Source organism: Balaenoptera physalus (assembly GCF_965194825.1).
Source record: "Balaenoptera physalus genome assembly, chromosome: X".
Classification (NCBI taxonomy): domain Eukaryota; kingdom Metazoa; phylum Chordata; class Mammalia; order Artiodactyla; family Balaenopteridae; genus Balaenoptera; species Balaenoptera physalus.
The window spans coordinates 62,211,057-62,237,694 of record NC_138903.1 but is presented as its reverse complement, the minus strand read 5'-3'; the positions used below and the strand labels follow the sequence as shown (position 1 = coordinate 62,237,694).

The window sequence follows — 26,638 nt, the reverse complement described above, 5'->3', positions numbered from 1 at the left end:
TCCTCCTGACAAAGAGAAAAAAGGCTCAACACTGAAATTACCCCATTAGCAAATACTGAAATTGGGCATTATCCCTTGGCAAAATGAGCAAAATTAGCCAGGTTCATAACCAGGGCTTCTTTCTACCTCTAAAGGCCTGTCACTAGCCCACAACCACCTAATATAACTCTGATGTCCCTTGGGATGGAGGAAACAGTTCAAACTCATCTGAACTTATCAGGATCTGAAGGCCACAGTAGTTCTACCTTATTTCCAAAGCCCCACAACCTTTAAAACAGGCTTTCACTCTTCTCGGGAGAGAATGCTATCTTCTTTTTTTTTTTTTATTTTTATTTTTTTTTTTTTTTAAATTTATTTATTTATTTATTTATTTTTGGTTGTGTTGGGTCTTCGTTTCTGTGCGAGGGCTTTCTCCAGTTGCGGAGAGCGGGGGCCACTCTTCATCGCGGTGCGCGGGCCTCTCACCATTGCGGCCTCTCCTGTTGCGGAGCACAGGCTCCAGACGCGCAGGCTCAGCAGCTGTGGCTCACGGGCCCAGTTGCTCCGCGGCATGTGGGATCTTCCCAGACCAGGGCTCGAACCCGTGTCCCCTGCATTGGCAGGCGGATTCTCAACCACTGCACCACCAGGGAAGCCCGAGAATGCTATCTTCTAGCTAACAGTTCATCTTGAGGCCAGGAATGGCCAGGCTGTTCTTCCAAGTTTCACAGAAGAGGGTCATGTTACTTTCAAGAGGTGGTAAAAGAAAGGAAATAAAAATGAACTCAAGAAGGTTCAGTACATAGTTGGCAGTGTCTGCCTCAACGATCTTCTCCCAAGCTGGGCCACATGGAGGAACCAAGGGTCTCAAAAGAGAACAAAGCACAGCAGGAGTATAGCAGAGAGAGTTGGAGGAGGCTGTAAAGATGAGGGAATGTCTGGATGGATGGATGAATAGCAGTTTTCAGGAAGACAAGAGAGAAAAAGGCTACGGAAGCTTTCCTTGCCTCTGTGCTCTATGCTTTTCACCTAAGACCCAGCAGCCTGCAGTGAGGTTATCTCCCTCCACACTGTCCTCCCAACTAAATATCAAGACTCAAGGGCAAAAGTAGGTCTTATGAATTCAGTGTCGCCAATACCTGGCACAGGGCCTGGCACAATCTTAATACAATGAGCTAGGTAGGAATTAGCCCTTGAAGCCAGCTCTAAATCACCAGATTAGAGATAAACTGCTTTCCTTTATTAAAGAATATGAAAATTAAAGGCAAAAAATAGCTCAGTTCTGCCTAAACTCACCATTTCAAAGCACATTTAAACAGAACACAACCAAGTTTTAAAACAGATATTGAAGAAATGCTGTCTATATTTTCCCATCTAGAACCTAGAAGCAACAAGCCCTCACAACGAACAATGAGCCCTAGTTGTTCATCATAGATAGTAGACATTTAGCCTGGAGCCTCAGGCAGAAGCAGCACAGCCCCCGCTAACAGCAGACAGCAGCCCGTGCATCTGGAGGGTAGACGTTTTGTCACCATAAAGAGAAGCTCTGCCAGGCAGAATGCAGCATGGGTGGAGCTGGCAGCAGATGGGGTGAGTTAAAGAGGATGGGGGTTAGGAGGGGGAGTCTATACATTTCTCAAGAACAAGGTCTAGCTCTTATATACATCTGTATGCCTGGTGCCTGGCCTGGCCCCGGGCACCATAGGACCACCTGTACTCTTGTGCAAGTTGTATTCCTACAAGGGCACCCTGCCAAGGGGTCTCAAGTTGGGGACAAAATTCAACCAAGCCCAATGCCCTGTCTGACTGCACGTGGACTTTAATTATTAATTATTATTTCAAAATTGGTCCACCCAGAGGATGCTCTATTTTTAAATAGTTATGACCAAAACAAGTGACTATTTCTAATTGCTATGCTCAAAGAATGTGCCTTTGTCTAACGGTTCCACCAAAAGGAGTGGGTTTTCCTCATTGGTCTATCCAGAGGAGGTACCTTTTTTGCCATCCCTCTTCCTCGAGGGGACACCTATTTGCCATATATACTAGCAGCTCCCACTGGCATCTAACAGGAGTTCAATACACGCTAACTGGAATGAAAGGAGTCTTCACCTTCACTGGATCTTCCTCCCCCCACCCCCTCCCCACATGCAGCAGATAGTTTTGAAACTACAGGCACAAAATGTAAAGCCTCTGTGCGAGTCACTAACATTTGTTTCCTAAATCTACCATTTTCATTACTTTGGAATTATGGGGGAAAAGATTTCACTGTGCTATTTCACAATGGGGAGTAAACTTATGTAACGCGTTATTCCAAGAGGTAAAACAGGTTAGAAATTGGAATACAGTGAGACTTAGCTATCCAGAAACCTCAAGACATGAGTCTCTCCTAAGAGCAAAGTTTCCTGGGAGCTGGACTCTTCCCAAACTTTTTCATAAACTTTTTGTTTAATTCGCACCATTCTGAGTGCAACTCTTCCTCAAAACACACTTCTCAGCCTTCTGAACCAGATTCCTCTGAAGATGCTGCTGCCTCTTCTTGATGCCTTGTTTGTTATCCTCAGCATCATCTGTTGCTGGGGACACAAACTAGAAGGGTTGCCTTTAGTATCTCTTCCCTCTGATCACAGCAGGGAGAGGGGATACTAAAAGTGGCCTCCCAAAGTTTTCCCCTCTCCCTTGTCACCCTTGTCCCAGCATTTCTCAGGGGCTGATGATAGGGTCACCTAAGTGGATGCCTCAGGACCCCAAAATAGCCACAGGAGAGGTTCTGTACTCGAAGTCAGTGCAACCACCGACCCTGGAGACGCTTTTAGACCAGTCCTCTTCCTTTCTCTGGGCAGCTGCTGGCCTAGATTCACATTCTAAAACTCTATTTCTATTGGGATCGTGGAGGGGATAAAAAGAGAAATACTTTTTCTTCTAAACTGCATTTGTTGAAGTATAACAGATATGGGTTTAAAAATACTGAACACAACAATCTATACAGTTGTTCTCACTATTATGCACTGTCATTAACGTAATAATCTACCTGCATGAAATGGTGTGCCACGTAAGAGAACTGAGGAAAGCACTAAGTCCAATCTAGATGTTGATTCAGAGGCAACCATTTCAACTTCTACTTATGATTTCTGGCATAGCCTAATTTGGAACACTAAATATTACAAAGTGGAAGTTTCCTGCCTCTTCCCTGTACTCCAACAACCCTGTGCATAGTGGAATCTTAATATTCTTTTGCAAAGACAGGTAAGTTGAGGTTGACTTCATGTAGGGATCCAACCCAGTAACATCAAGAGTGATATTAAATAACTACAACATAAGAAAACAAAAGTATTCTTCTCGCCTAAAATGTCAGTGGTTGTTGATGACGTGTTATAACCAAAAAATGTAAAATAAAAGATGCTTAACTTTACCTTAACATATAGTTATTCTTTTTATTAATAAAATTAAATGGCTTCATCTTTCTAATTTCCTCTGTTCTCTTATAAAATTTAAAAAGTGTATTATCCAGTTTTAAAAAAATAAAATAATTTATCATACAGAAGACCAGTTGGCCTACAAGGCCATGCCCTAGAATGGTGCTGTCCAATATGGAAGCCACTGTCCACATAGCGCTATGGAGCATTTGAAAGGTAGCCAGACCAAACTGAGATGTGCTGTAAGTGTAAAATTCACATTGAATTTTGAAGACCTAGTACAAAAGATAAAATAATGTAAAATACCTCATTAATCATTTTAATATCGATTGCATGCTGAAATGATACTATTTTGGATATACTGGGTTAAATAAAATGCATTATTAAAAATTTTTTAAAGTGTATTATCTAACTTGGTATTATTACTGCTTATGAGTTCATCCATGAGGTCATATTTTGTCACGTACTTGAATCTAAGTCTGTATTATAGTTCATGCTCATTATCCACAAATACATTATAGTTTTTCAAACTCTGGACGGTCTCTTCCAGCTTTAACAGTCTATACCACAACAGTGGTTCTCACCCATGCCTGCACATTAGAATCACCTGGGGGTCTTTTAAAAATCCTGGTTCCTGGGCCTCATCCCCCAGAAATTCTGGTTTTATTGGTATGGGGTGGGGCCACAGCATTAGTAACATTTCTAAGCTCTCCAAGTAATTCAGATCTGCAGCCAGGGTCTATATTTTTTACTCTAATTTTAAAAATAAAAAATGCAACCAGACAAGCAGTGTGAAGGATTCTACTCAGGGAGATGACTGAATTGCTTGGTGGTCTGGGCATGCTGTAGACACTACCAAGGTGTGCCCATGACCTTGAGGCTGCCTGGTTGTAAGATTAGGGCTTACTGGCTCCAAATCCATGCTGGTGAGAGACAGACCCTCAGGCAAGCTGCCAAATACGTCACTGAAGCATCCTGAGGCCCCAGAAGTTTTGTGAGAAGGTGTTTCTTCACCCATAAACCAAGCTGGTTCTGTAAAACTGGTGAGCCAAGCCAGAAGCCATGAAGCCATCCCGAGGGAAGAGGTGACCAGAGAGCCAGCAGGACATTTGGATGAGGGCTCTGCCCCAAGGCAGGGGATGCTGCCTAGCTGTGCGACCTGCGTCTATCCTCTGCTGCTTCATTAAAGCCCCTCCTTGGCGTCCCAACCTGGCGGGTCCTCGTGGTCAGCCAGCACTACATATTCTGTGACAATAAACATCTCAGATCTACCAGAACTCTCGGTGGTGCCTCGGCTTCAGTTCCAAAGAATTTGCCCCCTTGGTTGGTGAGGCAGTGAACAGATGTCAGTGGGGGAGAATGAAGGGAGGAGTCAAAGGAAAGGAAAATCCTCAGATTGGGAGAGACGAGCCGACAGCCCTGGCTCCTTCGTGAGCACACAGGCAGGCATTCTTTACATATTCTGCAAAAGGGAAGAATGGCTGCAATTCGGAGCTGTTTAGGAAACATTATAACTTCATCTTGACAGTATCCCCATCCAGGGATTTCAAAAGGTTTTGTGGAATTTCATCTTCTTAGTATTTAGTGATCATAAGCAGGATTGTGGCATATGGGCCCGGCATTTTCCATACATTATTCTGGATCCTCACGACAACCTTCTGAACTGGGGAGCATTAACCCCCTTTTAAAGATGAGGGAGTGTGGTTCTGAGACACCCAAGTCAGCTTATAAGTGTTGGGCAAGTCAGAATTAAACCCACAGGTGCTGCTGCCAAATCCCAAGATCCTTTTCCTTAATATGTCATTCATTGTTTGGTTTTTCTGTTTATTAAAAGTAATACATGTTCATTTAGGAAATTTTGAAAAATACACAAAGCTACAAGAAAAGAAAAAACACCGGCTCCCATAATCTCATAAAGATAACCACTGCTATCTTTGTTATCGTTTGCTATCATTGTTATCACCTTGAGATAACAACGATTGTTAATATTTTGGCACATACCCCTCCAGCTTCTTTTTTATGTATGTGCTTTATTTTGGATAATATCATACATGCAATTTAATACCCTGATTTTTCACTTAGCATTATTTCACACATTTCCACATATCCTCATATATTTATTTCGAGCACGATTTTTCTTAGTTGCCTAGATTTGTACCACACATAGACCTGTCAACTTTTATAGAACCACACCCATATTACTGAATAAGTTGTTTTCATTTTGGGGTTAGTATAAATAACCAAAAGATGCAGTGAGGATCCGCGAACATTTTCCCCACAATATCTGATCATTTCTTTAGCATAAGGTCTTGGAAATGGAATTACTGGGTCAAGGGGGGATAAGAGCATATAACAACACCGCTAGAATTGCTGACAGCTGTGATGCGTGGCCTCCAGCGAGAGCCGAGAGCGCCCAAGGCTTTCTGGTAAAGTAGACCTCACTCCCCTCAGGGCCTGCTGGTTGGGGAGAACAATATGAGTTTGACTACTTCGCAGATACTGGGAATCAGACTATAAATTGCCAGGCAGTTAATTACACTGTTCTCAGAAGCAAATGATTCCACTTAAAAACAGCTGAATCATTTTTAAAACTCATCTCCTCTTTGAGTCCATTTTCCAAGGGAAAAAAATATTTTTCTGATTTTCCCCTAGATGAATTACAGACCATTCTGAAGAATCTATGCTATTTAGAAAGAAAAAATAAAATAAAATAAAACATACAGTCAAACCTCAAATGTCCCCACTCACAAAAAAGCAAGCGCATGAATAATATATTTTGCTCTGGAATGCAACTGGATCCACACAGCCGGGGACACACCAGGCAGGTAGATTCTTGCTTTCTCTCCCTCTTTCTGTCTCACTGTGGCGTGGAGTGCCTCCTGGCCTGGACATCTTAGGGGGACCTAGGACTTGGCTCTGCAAAGCAGGGAGGAGCCAAGGTCGCCCAAGTCTCATCTGCCCAAGGATAATGAAAACTTGAACGTAGATCAAGAAAATCTGCAGTTCCTATTACAGCTTCATTTGGACCTTCCTAAGGCTCTCCAGTATCCAGCTCCTTGGTCAGCAAACAGGATGTTACAGCCCCCCCACCCGAGCCCTGAGGGCTCACTCTGAGTCAGGAGGTGCCTTGCACCCTCTCCTCCTGAATCACTTGAGTTAGTTCCTCCCCCACACTAGCCCTCTCACATATCCAGGGCTTAGCACAGGCTACCTTCTGAGCCGGGAATTCCCTCCCCCTCCTTCTTCAATTGGCCAGCTCCAGATCATCCTTCAGAACTCAGACACCACATCCTCCCCGAAGCTTTTCCAAGCCTCTGAGCTGAATTAGGTGAGCTTCCTCTGCCTTCCGATGACCCCCAAGCTTGCCTCCACGGCAGTACGATGATTCCAGGCTCTCCCCGCTGGACCATGGGGCTGCATTCTAGCTTGGCTCTATATCCTCAGAGGCTAGCACAGGGCCAGGCCCAGAGTCAGGTGCTCAATAAATGTGTGGTGGTTAGAAAGAAGGGAGGAATTGAACTTAATAGGTATTTATTAAGTGCCAAGCACTATTTTAGGGACTGGAGATATGGCAGTAAAAAAAGATAAAATCTCTGCCCTAAAGATGTTTACTTTCTATTGAGGAGCTTACATTTTAGAAAGAGAGAGAGGGAGGGATGGCAGGAAGGGAGGAGGGATGGACAGAGATTGCTCAAACCTCCCAAGGTAAAGGACTGAGCCTAATGGTTTGTACACAATCAGACCCACTGCCTCACGTACAAAGCACCTTGGTTCAAGCCTACTTGTGCAAACACAATCCACACATCTCCTGTTTGTGGCATTATTAACGCAGCCTTGTCCATTAAGTTTTTGCCATCCTATGGAGGTTCCTCAAAACATTAAAAATAGAACTACCATACGATCTAGCAATTCCACTTCTGTGTATTTCTCCAAAGAAAATGAAAACGCTAATTCGAAAAGATACATGCACCTCTATGTTCACTGCAGCACTATTCACAATAGCCAAGATATAGAAGCAACCTAAGTGCCATCAACAGATGAATGGATAAAGAAGATGTGGTGTATAGATACAATGGAATATTACTCAGCCATAAAAAAGAATGAAATCTTGCCATTTGTGACACCGATGGACCTAGAGAGTTTTATGCTTAGTAAAATAAGTCATACAGAGGAAGACAAATACCATATGATTATACTTATATGTGGAATCTATAAAACAAAACAAATGAACAAACATAACAAAACAGAAACAGCATCATAGATGTAGAGAAAAAACAGGTGGTTGCCAGAGGGGAGGGGGTGGGAGGGATGAGTGAAATAGGTGAGGGAGATTAAGAGGTACAAACTTCCAGTTACAAAATAAAGGAGTATTGTGCGGATAAAGTGTAGAGTGTGAGAAATATGGTCAATAATAATGTAATATCTTTGTGTGGTGACAGATGGTAACTAGACTTATCATGGTGCTCAATTTGTAAGGTATAGAAATATGGAATGACTATATTGTGCACCAGGAACTAACATAGTGCTGTAGGTCAATTATACTTCAAAAAACATACAAATAAACTCACAGAAAAAGAGATCAGATTTGTGGTTACCAGAGAGGTTGGGGCGAGGGGAGGGGGAATTGGATGAAGGTGGTCAAAAGGTACAAACTTCCAATTATATGATAAGTACTAGAGTTGTAACGTACAACATGATAAATATAATGAACACTGCTGTGTGTTATTTATGAAAGTTGTTGAGAGTACATCCTAAGAGCTCTCATCGCAAGGAAAAATATTTTTTTCTTTTTCTTTAATTTTGTATCTATACGAGATGATGGATGTTCACTAAACTTATTGTGCTAATCATTACATGATGTATGTAAGTCAAATCATCATCCTGTACACTTAAATTTATGCAGTGCTGTATGTCAATTATATTTCAATAAAACTGAAAGAAAGTAAATAAATAAAGTGAGAAAAAAACATTGCCATCCTGTGTACTCTAACTTGAAAACTTCAGTGAGAGCTTATCTGAGTGAAATCATGGAATTCTTTGGAGCAGGGAAGAGCTGAAAGCTTGAACCAGGAAGGTTAAGCCAGTGCTTCCCAACAGAGGGTAGAAGACTCTAGAAGGCCATCTAGATAACTCTGGAGGAGTTATCACAAGACGTCCATGAGTCTGCAGATCCACCAAGCATTGTTCATCTACTGAATAAGCACTATTTTGCCTATGTGTGAAGACAAGGTCATTAATTTTAAACCTACAAATTCATGTAAAAGCATTGCTGAATTCACAGTAGCACTCTATCACTGTTTGGGTTTTTTGGTTTTTGTGTTTTGTTTTTTTACCATAGGGAATTCTAAAAGTCCAAATTCCATCCTTGGACCCCGAACCAGACTGAATGGAAAATCCTATGGGGTGTGAACTGGGGTCCAGATTCTGGTTATCTTCTTTCCCCCACCTAGAGAAGAAGACCGGATGCCCAGGCACCCTGTGCTGATGTGCTGGGAAACAAGATGGCATCAACCCCTGCAGACTGGGAGCTCTTCGAATGAACAGACTGGGTCTTATTTACCTGTGGGTCTCTAAAACCCAGCACAAGGGTTGGGGGCAGGGAGGAGACAGGACCCAAAGTTGTGCCCTTTCTTCAAAGTTAGAAAGTAATGATCTGAGGAAAAGGTGATCTGAGTCCCTCAGAAAGGGCATATAGAGCAGCAAAGCTAGTAAGCCTGTTAAGCTACTTAAGCTTTGAAGAATAATAAATCCATACTTTGGAAACACGTATGTTAAACACATTTTTGGTAATAATTTTACTTTCTCATTCCCCTTGGCTTTTAATAAAAGTGCCTTTGGAAATGCCAACCAAGCTCTGCTGTAATAACAGAAAATAGTCAGGATGTGGGTGTGTGATAAGAAGTGTCCACAGTTGGATTAAAAGCTATTAGGGAGAATAGCAAGTATAAAGATGACAGAAGGATTGTGAGGGAAAGATCCAATGGAAAGGTGACCTTCAGAAGACTGTCAGGGTCACTAGCCCAGCCACCCCTTCCCAACTAAAGATTATTTTTCCAAGGCTATTTCCTACTGAAAGCTTAAAGGAGACTGTTTTAACAAGGGAGTCTCTTGCCTTACATCTAGTCTCTACATGATGCAAGGTTGACCTTCCTTCCTCCCCTCCACCTCCATCTCACCCCCCAAGTCCCAACTGAAGAAACCCCAGGAGGCCTGTTCTCTAGATAATCCCTCAGTTCCCAAAGGTAGCAGTAGTTACTCCTTATCCTGAACAAGTTTCAGCTAGAAAAAACGCCACGGCAGTGACTCTCAATGAACAACTGACTTTGAACTTAGCATCCCTGAAGAGGGCAGAGCACTGGCTTGGATGGCAGAAGCCCTGGCTTCTAGATCAAGGCCTCATGCCACTGACCTGCTGTGTGACTTAGCCAGTGCCACATTCCCCAAGGGGCAGATTAAGTCCACGCTTAGGGCACCAACAACAGGAGTACAAAAGAGAGAGAGAATGAAAGAATCTAATAAAAAGCCATTTTAATTTCAACATACAGGTGGAACTTCGAGTAATCTTTTAAAATAAAATTTTATTTGAAGGTTTAATATTGTTTCATTTGGAATTAGGTATGGAGAGGCACTATAATCTTTCCAGCACTTAGGGCTACTAAAGGTCTTGATCCAGTTGGGTGCCTTTGGACAAGTCCTTTCCTTTTTCTGGGCCTCAGTAGTCAAGTATTATGGTGCGCATAATGGTTAATGACCGAATTTTTGGTGTCACAAAGTATAAACTGACTCCACCCAAGCCAGAGAAGTACAGGGACAAATGATGCAAATTCACCACCCTCCTCCTGACACCTAATCAACTCCATAAAGATCAAAATTGAGCCCAAGAGCTATAATTTAAATCCTCTCCTGTTACTCTACTATTCCGTCATCCTGATGCTTTTATCGCTTTAGCTGTTGATGTATCTAAAAAACGGAGAAGATTAAATTTCTTGTTTCTAAAGCAGAGGAAATTCTAGTGGACATTTCGGTGTCCAAATTTCCAGGGAAGATGTTTTCAACACATGGAAATACCATGAAGCAGACCAGGAATTTCATGGTATTTAAAAGAAAATGGGCTTGCTCCCCCTCCCCACTCTGTCAAGCCAACTGTCCCAACAGTTTCTGGGGCTGACATGTAGGACAGAGACAAAACTGAGCCCTGGTAGAGTGCCACAAAACTGAGCCCTGGTAGAGTGCCTGTTCCAAGTCCCCCAAGTTCCTCCTGCTCCATCCAGCTCAAGCAGGCCCCTCCTCAGTAGCCATGACAGTCAGGTTCAGGGTCTACCATACCTCATCTAATGGTAAACTGGCTGCAGTCTAGAGGCGCAGTTTCCATTCTTCATCTCCATATAGACTTACAACAGTCTCCCCTCACACTGGAATTATGATTTAAACATACATAAACCAGCTGTCCTTTATGATTTGGAGCCAGAGTTGCCACAAAGTTGGAAAATCAAGAGGCAGGAATTTTACATAAAGATCAAGAGGGAGTTTCCACCATCTACCCAACTGGCTGTATTCAAGCCAAAATCATTGCAAGAAGGAACAGAGCATCTTTCCCACAGCAAGTTCATGGGCTAGTGTAACATGATAGCTCCCCAGTGTTATTAAACATACCTAGCAGTTGTCTAGTGCTTCAGTGACTTCCTTGCTTGCACAGGAGATATTATACCCCCAGGCCAATGGCCTGATTGCTTTTGTAATTATCATTTAAGCACCTACAAACATTAAATAGATGTCTGAGGGAGAAATTGGAAAGCTTGGATTGACTCAGCATATGGTGGCAGGAATGGAGCTATTTCCCACTGGCTTTGACCATGCCATTCTTGAGATGAACAGTACAGAATCCAGGACACGAAAGCAATAAAATGGGTCACATTCAAAGCCAGATGCGAGGAAAAATGCAAGTTATAGGCAGGGTTATGCCAAGGGTGCGGCAACAGCCACAGATCCACAACCAGAGGAGCCTGGTGCAGTCCTGTAACACACCCTCTCCTCTTTCAAACCCCCATCCCCCACCCCAGACCAGTTACAAGAGCTTCTGGGGCAGTCTCAAAGGGGTTCAAGTTACCGAAGAACAGCCTTCAGTGGAGAAGAGGGTGTTGCCAGGCAACCAGCCCAGCCCAGTCCCACCCTTGTAACCTTGAAGATGGTGGGGACACGACCCCTGATTGTGGAGAGAAACACCTTGGACTCCTTTAGCATCAACTTTCTCCTCCTCTGTCTTTCTCCCTCTCCTCTCCCTGTCCTCCCCCTGCTGCCCCCCTGCCTGGCCCAGCCTGCAGTCTGGTCTCCGCAAGCCTGAAGGCTATGGGCCAGTCTGACTTGTCATTACTCAGTCCGGAGGTGGCAGCCAAGCTGTCCCCACAGGAGGCTACAAACTGCTGGCCTGTCAGGTGTCATTCACTCTGCCCATGTTGCTTCCAAACCTTCCTTCCCAGTTCTTTCCTGCCCTCATGACCAAAGAAACAGCTAGAGCAAGAATCTGGGGGAAATCCAGCCAGATAAGAGGATATACAGGGTAAAATGCTGACTGGGAGTGCCCACCACCAGCAAAATGGTCAGTAATGGAGTAGGAGCTAGGAGGAAAAGACACGGGGAAGAAAAGAGCAAGCCTTGACATTGGTGGGGAAAAAAAGCATTTTTAATTGGGGTCAAAATATAATATGCCTTCATCTTCTGTTCCAGAAGAAAACTGGTCTGTGGCTTCTGAACTTGAAAAGATACAGAAGTTTAACTTATTATTGGAGAACAGTGGTGTCCTAAGCCAGATTTCTAACAAGAAAAATGAACAGTCTTTGGATCATTGTAAACCAGAATCTTCAGAAACCTTGCTAAAAGAAGTTAATGAAAAGAGTGTATCAGTGGCATTGAAAAAAACCTCTGAAATCCTTCAGGATATTGACTGTCTTCTATCAAACTCTAAAAGGTGAAATATGGAATTATTACAATATATTATTAAACCTTGAGGATGTTATTTCAAGTGACTGCTAAAAAATTACTAGAAAGCCAAGAAATTATATATATGACTTCTGTACAATGATTATATGAGAAATGACATTTAACTTTGGAGGTATTTTACCTAACTTGTAAATTTTAAAATATGTATTTTATTAATAAAGAACTATTTAAAAAATTAAAAAATATATATATAATATGCAACCTGCTTGAACACCTTGTTGAAGCTTATGCCTGAGCGACAAAGGGGTGGCCAGGTGGTGCACTGATTATGCGCCCCAGCTCCCTTTGCATTTGGCACTTGTGCTCAGATCATTGCTGAGAAGGCCTAATTTAAGTGCTACGCAATCAAAATTCCTGAAGAGAAAAGTGTGCAGTGGGAACCTCAAGGGGAGTCTAGGGTAGGGCATTAGACCAGAAAATGGAAAACCAGACCTTCTTGCCAAATTAAGGTAGCCTGTGTTCCATTTACGCAGCAGGCCCCTCAGTACCTGAGCCTGCAGATAGGTGCACTCTCAAAGGCAAGCAGCCACACCAAAGATGAGAGATAGCCACTCTCCCAGCTCGTGCAAATTTCAAAGAAGCCAACCCAATGCAATTTATCCGAAGAATTGCTCCCTTCCTTTAAAAGCTCTCCATTGCATGAAGCCATCTCTTTCCCAAGGCAACTTGGTGAAGCCATTCCTTCCCTCACATGGAAAGGACAGAAAGGCACAAACTGGAAAAGTAGAGCCTCCTCACTGTCCTTAACTTACCCTGCTGCACTCAGTAGGTGGCTCTCTGCAAGCTGTGTGGGGATTCTGAAAATAACTCCGCAAGCTGACTTATAAAATTTCTCCTAGGCTAATCCTGGTAGTCAGTGGGACCCCAGAAAAAAAAATCAACAATGACCTTCCTACCCTCTCTGTTAACTGAGAACTAACCAGACCTAAGGCCCCAGCTTTCCTGCTCCCCTGCCATGCAGAGATTTCTGGTCCCATGTCTACATTCCATGTGGCAGTCAACTGTGTCTTCCACCTTCCTTTCCCCACTGGACCCAGTTCATTTTCTCTACAAGTGACCTCCACCATCAACATCAGAGGTCAGAGAGTTTTGGGAAGAGGGGTGCCAGGGCCTATGACACCTATTCTATGGAAGGCGTGGGAGGGAGGTGAGGTCTGCAATGGAGAGGGGCTGACTCAGACACTTCTTTCCCAAGGCAGCTGGAGGCTTGCAATCACAAGTCAGTCAGTAGCCATATTCTGCCTCCATCTGAAACTTCCTGTCCACACTGCTCCTTCTCTCCCCTAACTTCCTGGTGGCACCAATTGGCCCTGGTACCTGGCATGCCCCAGCTGCGGTCAACATTTCCAGCACATTCAATCCCCTTGCTTTCTCCAAAAGTCCCACACTCTAAAGGATCACAGCATTTCCATGGAGAGAGGATTCCCCATGCAAAGTGTTGGGGTCCAAAGTAGTAAAGCACAAGGGCTCGCGTTGCCCTCCTGCCTCTCACGAGTCCTGCGTGCTCAGCCAGGGCACCACTGGGTTTCTCAGGCATGGCTGATTTCTAAAGGAATCACAGAACTGATGACAGTTGCTTTAAACGGTTCTCCCAAGCAAGTCTGTGCAGCCGGACCCTAGGGGTAAGGGGTCAGAGAAGCCGGCTGGGAGGGGGAGAGTCTCTCCTCCCCACCACACCCTCCGGCCTCTCCTGGAGCACCAGCTCAGACCTCGCGGGGAGAAGCGGGCGGGTGGGCTCTCGGACACTTCTTCGAGCGAGAGCCGCGATCACACTCCAGCGCGAAGTTGCACAGGTTTAAAGTCGGTAGGCACCGCCGCCAGGGCTCCTGCCGCCGCGTAGGTGGCCGGCGGCTCCGGTGCGCTTTCCGAAGTGCCCGAGCTCCTAGACTGGAGCAAAGACGCCAGCGGCGCGGCCATTTGGTTCCCGACTCCGCGAAGGCTAGGACGCCTCGGGCCTGGGGGCGGCGCCGAAGCGGTCCGGACCCAGCAGCTGCCGGGGACCCCCGCAGGTCCCCCCGCCTTCTTCCCCAAGATCCCCAGAAGGCGGCCGCCAACCCCAAGGCCGGGAACCCCGAGGGCATATGGCCACTCGGGACGGCGCGACCGGATCCAGGAGCAGGAAGTTCCAGCTGGAGTGCGGCGGGCGTGGAGTCTGGGAAACGGGATCCCCTCGTTCCCCGAGGGGAAGGGAGGGGAGGGCCGAGGAGGGGCTGGGAGGGCGGGGGAGGGGTGGGCGCAGAGCGGGCGCGGGCTGGCGCCCCCAGAGGCGAGGTGCACGCGTGGCCGCGGACCGCCCGGGCGCAGCTTACCTAGCTCTTCCTCGTCGTCCTCCGTACCGAGCAGGCGGCAGGGAAGGCGGCGGCGGAGGTGCACGGTGCGGCGGCACAGGCTGTCGGTGCGGCGCCCCAGGGCCAGCAGGTGCCCCTCGAGGTCCTCGAGCAGAGCCAGCGAGTGGCCGCAGAGGTCGGCGAGCTGCCGGAGCAGGCTGAGCGCGGCCAGGTGGCTCACGTCGCGGAGCTCGGTCAGCGGCTGTGGCGGGTTGCGCGGACACAGGCGCTGGGGCACCACTGTGCGCCTGTAGAACGGCATCCCGGGCGCGGGCGCGGGGGACCAGCCTGGCGGCGCGGCCGGCTCGCCCCGAGCGGCGCCTCTGGCCCGAGCGCCCCTGAGCGGCGGCCCCAGCTCCGGGTGTAGCAGGCCCCTGGGCGCGGGCCGGCGAGCGGGCGGGCGCCAAAGACGCCGGGCGGGTGGGCGGGCTGACGGGTTCCCAGCCTGGAGCGCCGGCTCCCCCCGGGGCTGCACACTCGCCGGAGCCACCAGTCCCTCTGACTCTGGTTCGCTGGGCTCCTCCTCCTCCCCGCCTTTCTCCACCTCCTCCTCCCTCGCTCTGCTACTTCGGGATCCCCCCACCCACCTTTTTTTTTTTTTTCTTTTGCGGTCAGAGATTCACAGATTAACGCTTGATCCGGGAGAGGAGGCAAAGGGAAGTAGGAGTAAAAAGATCGAGCTGGAGCGTGAAAGAAGGAATGTCTGCGTGAGTGGGGTGTATGTGTGTGATGTTCGTTCGGTACAGTATGCGTGCCCGCGTCCTCCTGTGCAGCTCCAGTCCCAGTACTGATGGTTAAAGTTTTCCGCTTTGGTGTGTGTTTTGTTTTTTCCTTGTTGTTGTTGTTGTTTTCATTTAAACTCTTTCTTCGTAAATAATAGAAATTCAAGGGCACCCGTGCCCACACCAACTAGTAACCAGCGGAGACCCGTCGAATAGTCTGACCTCATTCATCTAGATTCCCATTCCCAAACATGTACTCAGTGCCACGCACGGGCTAGACGACTAGACTGTGAGTACAGCCTTCTAGCGCCCAGGAACTTGGAAATGAGGGGGAAAGAACCAAATATCTTACTCGACTGCTCAGGAGGGCAGTGTCTCTGGGGAGTCCTGGACTACTGTAAAGGATCTGGAATGAATGAATGAATGAAAACAAACCCATTCTCTGGAACAAGATTCAGTTCAGATAGAGGGCCACCGGTCTGTATTTTAAGCCAAAAGGGAGCCCAGGGCCCTCTCCTCTTGGCAAGGCCTCCTGGCTGAGATGGACTCTGTCTCTGGCCATAATGGACTCCTGGGATGTCCACTGAAGTACAGGAGCTGGGGTGCGCTTTCAGTACTGGCAACACCGTGGTCAAGTCCTGATTTCTCTTCATTGTAGAAGATAGAAGAGAGGGGGATACTGGCATCCTCAGAAAAGCAGAGTGCCCGAGTGTGCATATGTCCCTGTGCCCTTGGGGAGTTTCCACTCAGAACACTTATTTTCGACACACCGAGTTCCCATCTGATTCTCCTTTCACTTCTTTGACTTTGGTGTGGTTCCACTTCTTCCTTCTGGTAATTCTCTCCTCATCTTTCCTCCTAAAAATGTTCCCATCCTTATAATCCCTTATAGTCTTTTAGTAAAACACCTTGAACAGAATATGTGTGTCTGCACTAATGATCCTGAGCACGGACTGTTTTCATTCATTCCTTCAGAGAATTGTCTCTTAAACAGTTCAAGGTGCTACAACTAGTTAAGAGTAATCTTAGATTTCCCCAGCAGTCCAGTGGTTAAGACTACGTGCTTCCACTGAAGAGGGCACGGGTTGGATCCCTGGTCAGGGAGCTAAGATCCTGCATGCTGTGCTGCCAAAAACAAATAAAGAGTAATCTGGAAAAAAAAAAAAAAAGAGTAATCTGATTACCCTTTTCAGTAAATAGCTATCCCTGGTTCAGTAATTTGGAACACGAATACTAGAAAAGTTGGGTTCTAATTCAAAGAAGAATAAACAAATGGGCAAAAGACAGCCCCTTTTCTGAACTGTAAAATCAAGTTGTGGAATGAGGACCTGAAATTCTCTATTTGGCAAACTCAAACCTGAGCCAAGAGAGTGACTGACTGGCAGGAAGTAGGGACTTGGCTGGACTCTCCAGGGATAGTTTTCCTTGACCTATGGGCTGTTTAGACTGATCTCCGTTCCGGAGAAAAAGAAATGAGGTACCAGCAGATTGAAGGAGACTGTGTGGGCAGAGCTTCACTGCCAGAGGGTGACAGGCCTGGCTCAGGCCTGGTGTCTGAGCCGCCCTCACTACTCTGATTCCTGAAGCTGATGAATCTTTCAGGGCTCTCTAATAACAAGCTCAACTCCAAGCAAATCAGCTTTAGCCCCACGCCCTTCCCCCAGCTGAGTCCGCTCACTCCAGCCTCTTCAGTGAGCTGGCCCTGGCTTTCATCAAGGAAACTTCAAGGACTTGCAAAGGGGCCACCTCAGAACAGAGCCCCTCCTCCCTTCCCAGGGCCAGACCCGCACTGCACGTCGTCCCATGGAAGAAGTCAAGGGAATACGTATAAATTTCCACATTCCTTCATATCTCCAGTCTCTTCCCAACAGGAAAGGTGAGACCTCGAGGTGGGCCTGGATGTAGAGAGCCTCTGAGGAAGGAGCACAGGGGCCTGGCTCCAGTCTGTGGAGGGAGGGTTGGGGTTCTAGAAGTGCCACACTTCGGCCAAGCTGTCCGGGGCAGGCAAGCAGCTAAGGTGAAGGGTTCTGCCCCATGCTCCCACATCACCCCCCAGCACAGCATTCTCACAATCATCCTTGCTTAACAGTAATGATATTTATTTTGTCATGATATTGTCTCTCCCTCTAGACTGTTAGCTCCATGAGGGCAGGAACCATGTCTGTCTTGCTCACTGCTGTGCTCCCAGTGCCAAGCCTAACAACTGGCACCCAGGTGGTACTCAGAAAATATATGTTGATGATGAATAAATGAAGCTGAACTAGAAGCAGAGCCTGGTATGAAGAGCCTTACTAAAGGATTTAACTTGGCCCAACAGGCAATAGAGAATCATTGTGGATTCTGGAGCAAAACGCTGCCTGATGCAGGAAAAGGGCAGGGATGCTACACCCCACCTTCGCCCACGTCTCCAGGGCCAAGTAGCCAGAAAGTACTCCTTGAATGAAACATTTGCTTTGATTTGTCTAAAATCTTGGCACTGCACATTCTGAGAGGCCCCTAACAACCAAGCCAGATCTGAAAATGCTGGGTGCTTTCTACCCACCCACCAGCTCCCAGACTCCAGGCCTGTAGTAGTTCACCTGTCACTGCTCCAAGTTGCAATCTGAGCCCAAGCAAGGCCCACCTGTGGAATTGGATCTAGGTCTGGTCTAGAAGCAGAGACTAAGAAAGAGTGGCCAGACAGGTAGGAGGGAAATGGGAGAGCTGACCACTCATGACCAGCAAGGCCTTCCCACCTTCTGTCCTGCCTAACTACCCGCTGCTAAGAACCTAGAATTTCAATCAAAACTGAATCTGAAAGAATAAATAACATAGGATATGCCATTTTCTCTTCCTCCAAGCTGACAGATTCCACAGCTGCAAAATGAAAATTTATGAGCAAACTTCAACCTACCCAGCTTCCCAGTGCAGCCCTCCGTCTAATTTCACCATGAGGAACAAGAAAGCTGTGCCCCCTGTTGCTACCTCTCAAATATACCCAAATAGTAACATCTTGGTGGCTAAGCAGAGATGCCAGTTTTCTCCTTGACATTCCTCTATAGTCAGTCGTTTCATCTACACTGTAAGAATATGCATTCCACCCCACACCCTCTTGCCAGGAGACTCCATGAAGATGCTTTCCTTACGAATGAAAAAAATATTAGCCAGTAAGGGGACAAAAAGGCTGCTCCTCAATCCCAACTCTAACATTCTGTTGTTCCCTGGTTCTAAGTATCTGTACCAAGAGAAATTAACGAGAATTGGCAAATACTAGATTGACTCTTTTTAAATGTCTATTACCCTTTTTGGTATTAAGGCTTGGCTCCGCAGTTAAGAACACCAGTAAAAACTCTCTCTCCTCACATAGGCCCAAACAAAGTAGCCCAAAGAAAGCAAACTGGCAGCTTTTGGCTTTTCAATCAGAATAGAGCCCACATTCAATCAACAAGCCAGACAAAACCCATGCTAATTAACGCCACACTTTGAAAAGAGGGGGAGTGGAGCAGTGCTACAAGATTTGAGAGGAGAGAGGACGCTTGTGCCCTTGAGGCAGCCTGGGCTGCGGAGAGGGGAGGGGTGTACCCCAGAGCTGGGCCTCCAGGGGTGGACTGGAAACTTACACATCCATCAATCACCTCCTAGGGCAATAGGCGTGTAAGCCTAAGACGGCTCAAGGTCCTCAAATAAATTCCTTTCAGCCCAGACTCAATGCTTCACACACACGATGCAGGGCAAACCCTTCAAGAATTCCATGAGGAAATAAACCTTTATTTCAAAAATAAACTTTGATGTTGCTTGAACTTTGGCCCTGACTCTGAGCCCAGGCTGAAACTGCGAGAAAAGACTTGCAGACTTGAGGTATTTTGAAAGAAACTGAAGGAGATTTCAGCAGAATGTGACCAGATTCTTTTTCAGTCCCTCACCCTCATATCATATGTGGATCCCCCCCTCACCACCAGCCCTCCACCCCCGACCCCACCATCATGTTTTTCCTCCCTCCCTACCTTGTTAGGACACGACTGTAATTAGGAACATTCAAATGTTGTTGCATTCAATGGGTAATTTTATATTAACATGCCTGCTTTACTCAGGAGAAAACATATTAGGCCACTCCCTTGCTATCCTACTTTTGACCTAACGACCACCCTTCCCCTGCAAACTCCTATCTCCCCACAAAATCCTAAAGCAGTAAGTAAAAGTCCTTCATTTCCCCAGGATGGGCTATGTCTGCCACGTGATTACTTGTCTTCTATGCGTTTAATATTAAGGCTAGATTTAGGTAATGACCATGTCCATCTCTACAACATTAAATTGGAAGTTGTTATACAGGTCAGGGCTTTGGATTAATGAGGGGAAAATACTGAACCTGAATAACTAACGTTTCAGCTTTATCAAGCATCCAAATATAGTTAGACATGTGGTCAGCCTTCCCTCTGTAGTGGGAAGTTATGCAGCATAGCACAGAGGTAACAGCCAAATGCAGGCTTTGGAGATCCACTGATCTGAGGTCAAATCCCCGGCTCCATTGCCGGCTGTGTCTTGGGCAGATTACTTAAATTCTCTGTGCCTCGGTTTTCTCATCCATAAAATGAGCAAGGCCAATATCCAATTGATGTGCATGAGTATGACTGTGCTGATCGTCTGCAGGTGTCCATTCTGATCAGGGCCTACCCCATACTGGTTGTTAAATGTTTTGACTACCACCCCTAAAAATGGGGTGATCTTGGTACTTAGCTTGTGGGATCAGATTACATGAAATAATGTACATAAAGTACTTAGCACTGTGCTTGGTGCATAGGAGACATTCAAATGTTACTAGCAGTATAGACAGTAGTTTCCTGATTATAAATAGGAAGGGAGGGGTTTCCCTGGTGGCGCAGTGGTTGAGAATCTGCCTGCCAATGCAGGGGACACGGGTTCGAGCCCTGGTCTGGGAAGATCCCACATGCCGCGGAGCAACTAGGCCCGTGAGCCACAATTACTGAGCCTGCGCGTCTGGAGCCTGTGCTCCGCAACAAGAGAGGCCGCCACAGTGAGAGGCCCGCGCACTGCGATGAAGAGTGGCCCCCGCTTGCCGCAACTGGAGAAAGCCCTCACACAGAAACGAATACCCAACACAGCCATAAATTAATTAATTAATTAATTAATTAATTTTTTAAAAAAAGCAACAGTCTTAAAAAAAATAGGAAGGGACAGCCTAAAAATATAATACAGGGGTTTTTTTCAACAACAATGCCTTTAATTTCTAAGTAAATTCAATTTCAAATAACATTTCCAGTATACAGAAACATGAAATTTCAACCCAGATATAACATGGAAAGGCAAAGAATCAGACAAGTTTCTCTGGTTTACTATTGATGGAGTTTATGGGATGGTCACATGTTTCACAGACTTACCTCTATGACTACCTGTTTATACCTTTTGTGCCTGAGCTCAGCCACAACCCAGTGGAAGCAGTATCAAGCTTGTAGTTTTTTGTGGTGCTGTTTCTCTCAGAAACAGCTTTAACAGCCACTTCGAAATCCTCCATGGGCTAAACCTATACCTTCTATTGATATATATGTCTCCTCAATTGAGATCAAGAATCCATTAGCCCATGGAATATCCAGCTGCTTTAAATCTAGAAAATGCATTGTCATATTAAAAAAAAAAAAGGAAGAGACTTTTTTTCTCCCTTCTCCATCCTGGGTCAACATAGCCTCACATCCTTGCTTCAAAGTTTCTGTAGTTATAAATATTATTATAATCAGGAATAGTCTAAATCTTGTCTCTTACCAAATTGCCTTTTAATTTATCAAAGGCTTCCTGACATTCAGGTGTCTCACGTTCATTATCAAGCCTTTACTCAGCCCATAAATGAGTAAGGGATTTATTGGATTAAACTGGATTACAAACTTATGGCAATAACCAGTGCCAGCCCTCATCTGCTTCTTTTTGTATGGTTTGCTCCACTTCCCAATCATCTCAGCTGGATCTTAAGTAAGTAGGAATCTGTTGTTGCTAACTCTCTAACCCAGAGTCATCGCCTCAAGCAATCAAAAGGAACATTTGCTCACCTTCTTAGTATGCCCAGTTCCTGGAGTTACCTAAGAGAACAGTCTCCAGACATCCCAGATAAGTTTCCATATTTACATTAAAAATGGCTGTCTCATCACTATATGCAATTGCAAGATCATTCATTCAGACAATAAAGTATTGTCCACCACTGAAATACAGTTAAAGCATTACTTATGCCAACGGGAAATAAAGTCCCTTTTTAGTCACTATCAAAGCACATCAACTGAATATTGGTCTCGTCCATTTTATGGATAAGGAAACTGAGGCACAGAGAGTTTAAATAACCTGTCCAAGAGACACTAGCAAAGTTGGTCTTGGCCTTGTGCAGCCTAGGTTGTTTTGGCTGAAAGCAATAAGAACCCTAACTCAAAATCACTTAAACAATAAGGACATTTATCATCTCATAAAACAAGAAATCCAGATAAAGGGCGGGCACTAAGTTGGGTTAATTCAGATGCTTGATGACATCATCCAGGAGCCAGGTTTTCTCCATCTCTCTGCTCTGCTATCCTCAGCATGTTGGCTTTATCCCCAGGCTAGATGCCATTTAGGGGCAATATGCATCTTTATTTACATCCAGAGGAAAAGAATAGGGAAAGCACTCTCCCAACCATGGAATTCAGTCTTTCCCTTCATTTTCATTGGACCTGTGAAACATGTCCCCACCTCCAAACAATTATGTCACCAGAGTTATGTACTTACCTGCATTTTCCAATCGGCACACCTCTGGAGTTAGGTGTTGTGTGAATACCAGTACAAAAGCAAGGTTCTGTTAGGAAGGAGGAAGGGTCAGTGACGGAGTGCAGCAGGGACACTAAGGCAAGTCTCTCCCTGGGAGACACGGGACTCCTGGGATGGGCAACTTTAGCCTAAGTTTTCCCCAACAGCTCAAGAATTCCTGAGAATCGTGGACCAATGATCCTCCCAGCTGCCTCCAGTTCCCTCCACATATTGTCTCACAGGTATTTTCCCTAATCAATTTCTCACACATCTAATCCTGTCTTGGTATCTGCTTCTCAGAGGACTTGGGCTAAAACCATCACCAGTCAACCAATTCGATAACCTCATCTCCATCTTCATCATACTCCACCTCTCAGCAGCATTTGACACTGATGACCACACTCACCTTCTTGAAACTCCATTCTACCTTGACTTTCACAGTACTACATATCCTGATTCTTCCCTGGCTCTCTGATAGCTTCACCTCCCAATCCAAGTTTCTGTTCTAGTCTTATAGGGAGACAAATTCCATGGTTCTCTCATGTTTCTGCATGTCTTGCAAGCAGAGGAACTGACTGCCTTTATTCCAAACTATCTTTTAAAGAGTATTTGTATAGTGAACGGCCTTGGAGGATACAGAAAGTATCCAGATCAAGTGTGCTTATAGTCCAGTATAATAATGTCTCTCTCTGGAATAAAGGGCAACCATGCTTACTGTCTATTATAAAAGATTCAGATTCCCTAAGCTTAGGGTTCCTCTCCTGCAATGCTACCCACTGCATATTCAGGTGACACCTGGACATCTTTGCATTGCTCCATGGGAATTGGGGCTCCAAGAATCAGCATAAGAAAATGCTGATGCTCTGGCTACTGCTGTTACTGTCATAAAGTCTTTTTTAAAAAATTTTTTATTTATTTATTTATTTATTTATTTATTTATTTGTGGCTGTGTTGGGTCTTCGTTTCTGTGCGAGGGCTTTCTCTAGTTGTGGCAAGCGGGGGCCACTCTTCCTCGCTGTGCATGGGCCTCTCACTATCGTGGCCTCTCTTGTTGCGGAGCACAGGCTCCAAACGCACAGGCTCAGTAATTGTGGCTCACGGGCTTAGTTGCTCCATGGCATGTGGGATCTTCCCAGACCAGGGCTCGAACCCGTGTCCCCTGCATTAGCAGGCAGATTCTCAACCACTGCGCCACCAGGGAAACCCCTGTCATTAAGTCTTTTGTCTCTGACCCAGGAGTCTCATGTCTTCTGCTGGCATACATGAAACTGTGGCAGGCTAACATGTTAGTGTGCAAGGAAGGTAAACTCTCAGACCCCTCACAGTTTTTTTAACACCTCATCTCACACTACACTCTACTTAATCAACTCATCATTCACAGAGGTCAAGAGTAAAATGATTCCTCCTCCAGATTCCATATTACTATAGGCAGGAGTGAAGAGAGGATTCCAGAATTCTTCAAGTTTCTAGTAAGAAACCTATGACTGTGTATTGGAGAAAGGGAAATAATCAGACTCTGAGGGCACTAGCTCTGAACTGACACTAATTCCTGGTGACCCAAAACATCTCTATGGCCCATCAGTGATGGTAAACTAGGGGTCATACTAGGGGCTGGTGGAGGTCAGGTGATTGATGGAGTTTTTAGATCAAGTTCATCTCACAGTGGGCCCACTGGGTTCCCAAACCCACTCCATTTTCAGAATGCATTCTTAGAATCAAAATATTCCACAGCTGGCAGAATCTCTACGCTAGTTCCCTGGTGTTTGGAATGAGGACTGTTATGATAGAAAAGGCTGACTGGAAGCCAGTATAAATGTCTCTATCTACAAAAACAGTAAACCAAAAGCAATACTGCATTCCTGGGAGGATGGCAGAGATTAATGCCACCATTAAGAATGTGAAAGATTCAGGGGTGGTGATTCCCACCACATCCCAATTCAACTCACCTATTTGGCCTGTGCAAAAGACAATTAGATCTTAGAGAATGATGGTGAAATTAATCAGATGGTAACCCCAATTGCAGCTGCTTTTCCAAATGTGGTTTTGTTGCTTGAACAAATTGACACTTCCCCTGGTATCTGGTATGCAGCTATTGATCTGGTAAATATTTTTTTCCTCTATGCCTGTTAGTACTAGACCACCAGAAACAGTTTGCTTTCAGCTGTCAAGGCTGAAAATACACCTTCACTGTCCTACCTTAGGGGTAAATCAACTCTCCAGTCCTACCTCCACAGGAGACTTTATTGCCTTTCCCTTCCAGAGGATATCTTGCTGGTCTCTAACATTGATGATACTGTGCTGACTAGACCTGGTGAGCAGGAAGTAGCAACTACTCTAAAGAAATTGGTAAGACATTTGGGTAGTGGAGGATGGGAAACAAATCCCACAAACATTCAGAGGCCTTCCACCTCAGTGAAATTTCTAAGGGCCCAGTAGTTGGGGGATGTCAAGACATCCCTTTTAAGGTAAAGGCTAGGTTACTGTATCTGGCCCATACTACAACCAAAAGAGGCACAAAATCCTAGTGGATTTTGGAAGCAACATATACCTCATTTGGGTGTGCTACTCTAGCTCATTTATCAAGTGGCCCCCAAAACTGCTAGTTTTGAGTGACACCCAGAACAAGAGATGGCTCTGCAACAGGTCCAGGCTGCGATGCAAGCTGCTCTGCCACTTGGTCCATAGGATCCAGGAGATCTGATGGTGTGTCAAATGTCAGTGGCAGAAAAAGATGTTGTTTGGAATTTTTGGCAGGCTCCTGTAGATGAATCACAGTGCAGATCCTTAGGATTTGGGACCAAAGTCTTACCATCCTCTGAAGATAACTACCCTCAATTTTTTTTTAAAGGAAGTGATTTTTTTTTTAAGATCAAATTTATAGAGAGAATGTTTTGCTTATCTCTTTTAAATTTTATTTATTTATGGCTGTGTTGGGTCTTCGTTTCTGTGCGAGGGCTTTCTCCAGTTGTGGCAAGTGGGGGCCACTCTTCATCGCAGCGCGTGGGCCTCTCACCATCACGGCCTCTCTTGTTGCGGAGCACAGGCTCCAGACGCACAGGCTCAGTAATTGTGGCTCACGGGCCCAGCTGCTCCGCGGCATGTGGGATCTTCCGGGACCAGGGCTCGAACCCGTGTGCCCTGCATTGGCAGGCGGATTCTTAACCACTGCGCCACCAGGGAAGCCCCACCCTCATTTTGAGAAATAGTTTTTGGCTTGCTACTGGGCCCTCATAGAGACTGAATTCTTAACCATGGGTCACCATGTTACAGTGCAGCTTGAGCTGCCCATAATGAACTGGGCATTATCTGACCTGCAAAGCCATGAAGTTTGCACAGTTAGCACTCCATTATCAAATGGAAGTGATACATATGAGATTGGGTTTGAGATCAGAAGTGATGTATATGAATATCTGAAGGTATGGATGAGGAAAAGGCTCAACTGCCCATGGTCCCTACGCCTTCTACATTACCTTCTCACTCTCAGCCCATACCTATGGTCTCATTGAAAGTTACCAACAACCATATGGCTGAGGAAGAAGAAACTTGGGCCTTGTTTACAGATGGTTTTGTATGATATGCAGGCACCACCAGAATGTGGTACAGCACTACACTCTCTTTCTGGGAGATCCCTGAAGGACAGTGATAAGTGGAAATGCTCCCTGTAGACAGAACTTTGAACAGTGCACCTGGATGTTCATTTTGCCTGGAAAGTAGAAAAGGCCAGAGGTAGAATCTATACAGATTCCTGGGCTGTGGCCAAATGGTTTGGTTGGATGATCAGGAACTTGGAAGGAACACAACTGAAAATTGGTGACAAGGAGATCTGGGGAAGGGGTATGTGGATAAACCTCACTGAATTAGCAAAGAATGTAAAGATATCTGTGTCTCACGTGAATTCTCATCAAAGGATGACCTCAGCAGAGGAGGATTTAATAATCAAGTGGCTATGATGCCTGTTCTAGGGATACCAGCTACCCTCTTTCTCCAGCTACTCCTGTCATTACTCAGTGGGCTCATGAAAAAGTGACCATGGTGGAAGATTATACATGGGCTGAGAAACATAGACTGCTGAGTGCCCAACTGCCAGCAACAGAGACCAACACTGAGTCCCTCATATCACACAATTTCCCAGGGTGATCAGCCAACTACCTGGTGGCAGATAGATTGCATTGGGTCACTTCCATAATGGGGGCAGCGTTTTGTTCTTTCTGGAATAGACACATACTATGGGTATGTATTTGCCTTCTCTGCATGCAATGCTTATACCAAAACTACCATCCAGAGACTTACAGAATGCCTTACTCACATGGCATCCCGCACAGCATTGCTTCTGATCAAGGAATTCACTTCACAGAACTGAAGTATGGCAATGGGCCTGTGCTCATGTAATTCACTGGTCTTACCACTTCGCCATCATTCTGAAACAGCTGGCTTGATAGAATGT

The 26,638-nt window shown here is 45.6% G+C and overlaps 1 protein-coding gene across 4 annotated transcripts in view; it reads right to left on the bottom strand.

Annotated features, from left to right (window-relative positions):
* NHSL2 (NHS like 2) overlaps nt 1–16,585 on the bottom strand; it is a 272,913-nt gene extending 256,328 nt beyond the window's left edge. For all 4 annotated transcript variants that reach the window (XM_082445950.1, XM_082445951.1, XM_082445952.1 and 1 more), the window contains exon 1: nt 14,699–16,585. In XM_082445950.1, coding sequence (XP_082302076.1) covers nt 14,699–14,978 — 280 coding nt within the window. In that variant the 5' untranslated portion in view covers nt 14,979–16,585. The remainder of the gene's footprint in view (nt 1–14,698) is intronic.
* Nucleotides 16,586–26,638: the final 10,053 nt, after the last annotated feature.